We start from the raw sequence: 6,130 nt of genomic DNA, 5'->3' as shown, positions 1-6,130 counted from the left end.
ACCCCGAGTGTGCGCGGCAGCCCCGCGGAGCCCTGGCAACCCCGCCCCGCCGCCCGCTTCGCGAAGGAGCGCTGCCCTGCACCGGCGCGGCCACAGCGTCCCCGGGAGCGTCCCCGGGAGCGTCCCCGGGAGCCGGCGGCTCCGCTCCCCGCGCCGCTGGCACACAAAGTGGGAAGGGCTGGCGCGCCGGAGGCAGCCCGGATCCGGCGCAGCCCGGGAGAGCGCGGGGCTCGGCGGGGCAGCAAGGGCGACGCGCTCCCTCCTCGGCTCAACGACAATGACCACCCTTAGCATTCCACGTAAAGCCACCCCAAATACCAGTGTCCTCCTGCGGGGGGGGGGGAGGAGGAGGGAGGGGGCAATCGATCCATCAGACTGAGAATAACCATAATTTCAAAATGTACCTGCAGTTCCCAGGAAAAACAAAGTCCAGATGAGATCCTTAGTTTGCAGCATTGTAATCTGCTGGCTGGGAGGGACGTTCCTGCCGCGGTAAATTCTGTGCCCCCCCCTTGCAGAGCGTGTGGACGGTGGCAGAGCCACAGACCTAGGGGCAGACAATTGCCAGGCTGAGTATGATTATTTTTGCAGAATTGTTTCCTGCCAGCGGCTTTGCCGAGCTGCGTTCACGCGCTGATCGGAGAATGAGTGACAGTCCCAGCCTCAGCACACTCGCGACTCGGAGATCCTTGCGCTGGCCGGGGTTCGCTTTGATGGAACTGGGGATGGGAGCGGGGGGCGGGGGGCGGGGGTGAGAACCTCACTGTGTCCTTCCACCACGCCGGCCACAAATAGTGCCGCACATCAAGGAGGTAAGAGAGACAGGGGAGGCAGATGCGGCCGCCTGCAAAACGCGGCCTGGAGTTGCCGGAGGAGCCGGGCTCTTTCTCACGCGCAGTCCTCAGGCGGAGCTGGCATTTCTTCTTTGCACACTTCTCCCCACGCCTCCGCGGTCCCTCCTGCCACCCAGCCTCCCTTAGTCCGGAAGGCGGATATTTTAATAACTAGTAAGTAATAAATACAAAATATTAGGTTTGGGGGTTAGGTTTTCAAAGTTGTCCAATCTCTCCATTTAGATCCCAAGATCCTTGAAACATAGAATAGCCTAGGACTTTTTATTTTTTTTTAACTGCAGGAAATTAGGAATTTGGAGAGGGATGGAGATAGAAGGCTGCTGCAGGGTTTTGCTTTGGTTTCGTTGTTTGTTTGTTTGTTTGTTTGTTTGTTTTAAACTGGCTATGAAGTTTACTCTCCCAGAGTGCCAACAGATCTCAGGGGAAGGAGGTGGGAAGCTACTTAAGTTCAAAGAAAACACAGATGTTTGGAAGGAATTTCCAGAAATAACCGTAGGAAGTGTTTTCTTGTTTATGAATGCTGAAATCTGTGGTCTCTTTAGGAAGATCCCCGAGCCTTTTACGTAGGTTTTATGGTACAGGTGAGATATTAGATATTAATTTTTTCTCATAATGGCACTGAACCTCAATTCTTAAACCTATGCACGTAGGACATCACTGAGGTACGCACAAAGGGTTTCAGTTAATCTTACAATTGTCTTTTCTACAGAAAGGGTGGGGGAGCAGGGGGGGGGGAACAAACATGTCTCAGCACCTGAGCAAGGCTTGAGTGTTAAAGGAACAATAGCTAAGGAAAATCAGGAGCATGAAATGTTCTTGATGCTGGAAGAGCCCATTAGCCCAGCAGTGGCTCTCCAGAGGAAGGGCTGCCATGTTCAAAGCGCCAATGCACTGACATTACCAAATACTCCCTTTTTCTTTAAAGGTCAGGCTCTCCACAGTTGTACCTCTCTTTAAAACCCCATCCTCTCTGGCCAAACAGCCAATCTCCATTACCAGAGAGGCTGGTATCTCCTCCCTGTCTCCTCCCACTGTTAGATCAGAGAGCCACACCAACACGCTATGATTTCTGGGACCCCTAAAAAATAGTTCCTCTCCCAAATCAATCTTTCCAACGTTATTCTTTAAATATTTATCTCATACCAATTATAAGCAAGTCAAAAATACAGAAAAGTAGAAAGAAGGAACTGGAAATACCCCCCAAATCCCAGATTCCAGATACCCACAGATTTTGTCTTTGTATACGCATATGACTTTTAGAATTAACATAGTAGAGTATAGTAGCATTTGGAATCTTGTTTATTTCCCTAACAGTGCATCATACGCATTTTCCCAGGCCACGAAAAAGGCTTTCTAAATATTTTTATAGCTTGCAATATTTTTATATACCAATGGTTCTTCAGTGGTTTCCCCTTGTTGGATATTTATATGGTTTCCAAAGTTTGATCATATAAATGATCCTTTTGGAATGTATTTAAATATGTATCTATTTCAAATAAAAACAATATTTGTTGTTTTAATCCTGTGCTGGATACAGTGGGCTATATGGATTTTTCTAATGGTGGCTATATTTAAGCATATTTAGCTTAACATATAAGCTTCTACTAACATATAACATTAAGTCCCAAGTATTAGACTCTTCCTAGAAAAGAGAATTTGATAGCAAGGAAAGATGGAGAGAAAAAGCCTGAGGGAAAGGGGGAAAAGGAAGGTTGGGATACCCAAAATAAAATTTTCCTATTTCTAATTTTACCAAGAGTGAGAGACACACCCTTCTCTGAAAACCTCCCTCCTTATAGCCCATGTCAGTACAATGAAAAGATTTCTATTTTTTTCTCTCCAAATGTCCCTATTTTTAGCTTTTTAATGTAGGCAGGTGTAGAAATCCTATCTGACTTCAGCATGATTGAATTTCTTTCTTTTCTCTCTCTCTCCAGCCCCTCCCTGCCCTGTGTGTCTGTTGATCTCTGTTGTAATGACTCATTCTAGAATTCCGCCCCACAGTGATTCCAATCCACATGGCTGGGGCTCTCCCATGTTCTTTCAACAGGATCCATCACTTGTCTCCAATCCGTTCTTCCTCCACTCGTCAATGCCTACCTCTGTGAACTCTGCGAGTCAGTCCCTCCTGAAACTCACTTTGAAATGGGACAAAACCGTGGTCCTCCCCTATGTCTCTTCCCAGAGGGAGTCCCGAGCTGTCAGACACACATTAATGAGCATCTATCCTGTGAACATCAGGGCTGGGGGCGGGGGGTGGTTTGAAAGAAGGAGCCACTGGGGACTGTGCTTTAGAGAAGAAGCTTTCTTGGTAAAACAGAAAATGGGCTATCAAGGCAGCCCCAGCAAGGGGTGGCAGGTCCTAATCTAAGGCAGTGAGTGGAGAAGAAGGTCAATAGGAGCACAGATTTGAGAAAGATTTCTAAGACAAAAACAGCAGAACCGAAGAACTTCTTGAAGATTGGGGTCCATCCAAGGCAGAATAAGACATCAAAGTTCCTTTCATTTATTCAACAAATACTTATAAGTATCAGCTGAGCGCCTGTCACTGGGGACATAGCTGTGGACAGAATAGAATCTTTGCCTCCACAGGTTTCCATTCTTATGGGGGAAGAGAGAAATAAGTTGATAAATATCTAGTATGCTTATGGTGATGTGTGTTAAGGAGAACTATAGAGAGGGGCGGGGGGGATAGGGAGTTTGGGGTGGGGGGCCCGGGAAGACGTCCCCATCTCAGAGAGTTCTGAGAAACAGAGAGTGTGCCAAAGAACATCAGTGTTTAAGCGGTGGGCAGAAGGAATTGCCAAAGAAGTGGCGAAAATGTGGTCAGAGGGATGGAAAGAGAACTGAAACAAATAAGATGACGAAGTAAAAGCTCCTTGGATTTGACCCTTGGAAAGTCATTAGCGGAGCCTTGCAGAACGGTGGGGGAAGGAAGACAGCACTGTCCCAGGAGCGAAAGGGTGGCTTGTCCAGGAAGGTGAAGCAGGGACTGTCTTGAGGAGCGGTCCGGCAATGGGACGAGGACAGGCAAGCAAGCTTGAGGGGAAAGGTGGGGAAGGGAGATCTTCTGTTCTTCTTCTTTAATATGAGGATATTTGCGTTATGTTCTAAAGCAGATTCCATCCGTGGCTGAACCCCTCACCACCACCACAAGCGAAGGGTCTAAGTCAGATGACTTGAGGACTGAATCAGTCTAGAGCAAACTGCTCCCCCTGGTACTCTTCTTCACTTAGGGTTCCTTTCCTGTTGGTGCTAAACAGGAGCCCCTAGGCGTGATTGCAGGGCTCACAAATCTCCCAGGACCCGTCTTGCTCATTTGGCGTGGGCAGAATGCATCTTGGGAAAAAAAATCCAGCCAAAAATCACTTGATCGTATACCCAAGAACTCTTCTATCTTCTCAACTCTCTAGTCTACCCTATTGGTCTATAGTCTCTCTTTACATCGATACCACATTGTATGATTACCATAGCTTTCCAGAAAACTTTTAAATCAGGAAATGTGAGACATCCAATGTTGTTCTTCTTTTTCAAGATTCACTTGGCTTTTCAGGACCCCGCGAGAATCCATATGAAGTTTAGGATGACTTTTTCTATTTCTGCAACATAAAGGTCATTGGATTTTGGTAATGAGTGGATTTCTGGGCTAGTATCAGAGCCTTATGGGTGTCTTGGAGATGAGTATGCTTTAGACATCTGCATGGCTAGGGGAAACAGAGTCACCAGGAACTATCTATTACAACGTGCCCACTTGGATGAACTATTCTTTTCAATGTAGATACGGAGAGATGAAATGGGATCCGGTCCCAAGAATCAGGCTGTGAAATGTGTGGCCAATGGAGAGAAATTACAGTGAGCTAGCAGAGGAAAGATGGGTATAAAGGGTTTCTTGGCTCCTAACTGAACTCAGACCCTGGGTTCCCTTAATTCCCGGTTTTGTCCTTTCAAAGGAAAAATCCTCTGAGGGGCACCTGAGTGGCTCAGTCTGTTAAATGCCAGTATTCAGCTCTGGTCATGATCTCACAATTCATGGGTTTGAGCCCCGCGTCAGGCTGTAGGTTGACAGCTCAGAGCCTGGTGCCTGCTTCGGTTTCTGTGTCTCCCTCTGTCTCTCTCTTCCCCTCCCCAACTCTTTCTCTCTGTCTCTTTCTCTCTCTCTCTCTCTCTCTCAAAAATAAACAAACATTAAAAAAATTTTTTTAATTCTCTGAAACAGGTGATTTAGTGCACTGGAGAAAGGAGCCACGATCTCCATGTCATGAAAGATCACAGGGTATGAGTGAGCTAATGCTGGAGACATAATAACTTCCCTTCTTCCTCTTACACAACCTCCTACACACCCCAGTGGCAGAAAGTGAAGTGGGTGAGCGCTCGCGTCCTGCAACGTGGCATTCCAAGTTCAAATCCTAGCTTCTCCACCTGTAGACTGCGGATCTGGGCAAATTATTTCACACCTGCGAACCTTGTTTTTCTTGCTCATAAAATGGGATTAGAGCGTATCTGTCTTTCAGACTTCTTATGAACATTAATTACAATAACGTACACAGAGTGCTTAGTGCAGGCCTGACACTCTTCCATTCAACGGGCACACACTGAACACCTATGACATACAGTGTGTTAGCGGCGGGAGATAAAAAGATGATGAACAGAACACACGTGTTTACAAGGCTTATCAAGAAGACCAACAGCCAAACAAAGAGACGAAAACCATTATAAATGGTAATTAGAATCCTGAAAGAAATAACCAGGATTCTCTGAATAAAGAATGACAGCAGAGTCTGTGTGGCATCAGGGCAGGCTTCCCTGAGGACAGGGGACAGGTAAGTTGCCACCAAAGACTCAGAAGCGCCCAGGCACGGAAGAAACAAGAGGAGGTGCATTCCAGGAATGTGTGAAGACCTGGAGGTCAGAAAAACCCGCTGGGTCTAGAAACTAGTAGCCTGCTAGCAGCTGGGATGGAGCGAGGGAGGAGGAGGGGACTGGAGATAAGCGGCATACAGGAGCCACCTTGAAGGCTCAAGTGAGGAGTTCGTATTTTATTCAAGGTTCAAAGAAAGCCCCTGGAGGACTTGCAGCAGCAGAGCGACAGGAGTTGTTTTACATGTTTTAATAACCACTCTGACTTCTGTGTGGAGAGTGGCTTATAGGGAGACAGGAGAGGGTGCGGGAGCCCAGTTAGAACCACTGCGGGAATCCCGGGAGGAGATGATGAAGGTCGGGGAGGGGTGGCAGGAGATGGAGCCGAGCAGGGATTGCTGAAGGAGGTTAGGAGGAGA

General features: G+C 47.4%; 1 protein-coding gene across 18 annotated transcripts in view; it reads right to left on the bottom strand.

The window, feature by feature from the left end:
• The window catches only part of NCAM1 (neural cell adhesion molecule 1), a 300,388-nt gene extending 299,644 nt beyond the window's left edge, over nt 1-744 (bottom strand). For 5 of the 18 annotated variants that reach the window (XM_029956571.1, XM_029956572.1, XM_029956573.1 and 2 more), the window contains exon 1: nt 405-738. In XM_029956571.1, the coding sequence (XP_029812431.1) occupies nt 405-456 (52 nt within the window). In that variant the 5' untranslated portion in view covers nt 457-738. Of the gene's footprint in view, nt 1-404 lie in introns of all 18 variants that reach the window. The other 13 variants (XM_029956563.1, XM_029956565.1, XM_029956566.1 and 10 more) reach the window with 7 other exon arrangements.
• Between the last annotated feature and the right edge of the window lie 5,386 nt (nt 745-6,130).

The sequence above is a fragment of the Suricata suricatta genome, chromosome 11 (assembly GCF_006229205.1).
Source record: "Suricata suricatta isolate VVHF042 chromosome 11, meerkat_22Aug2017_6uvM2_HiC, whole genome shotgun sequence".
Lineage (NCBI taxonomy): Eukaryota > Metazoa > Chordata > Mammalia > Carnivora > Herpestidae > Suricata > Suricata suricatta.
Note: the sequence above shows the minus strand (reverse complement) of the source record. Positions and strands in the feature narration are given on the sequence as shown.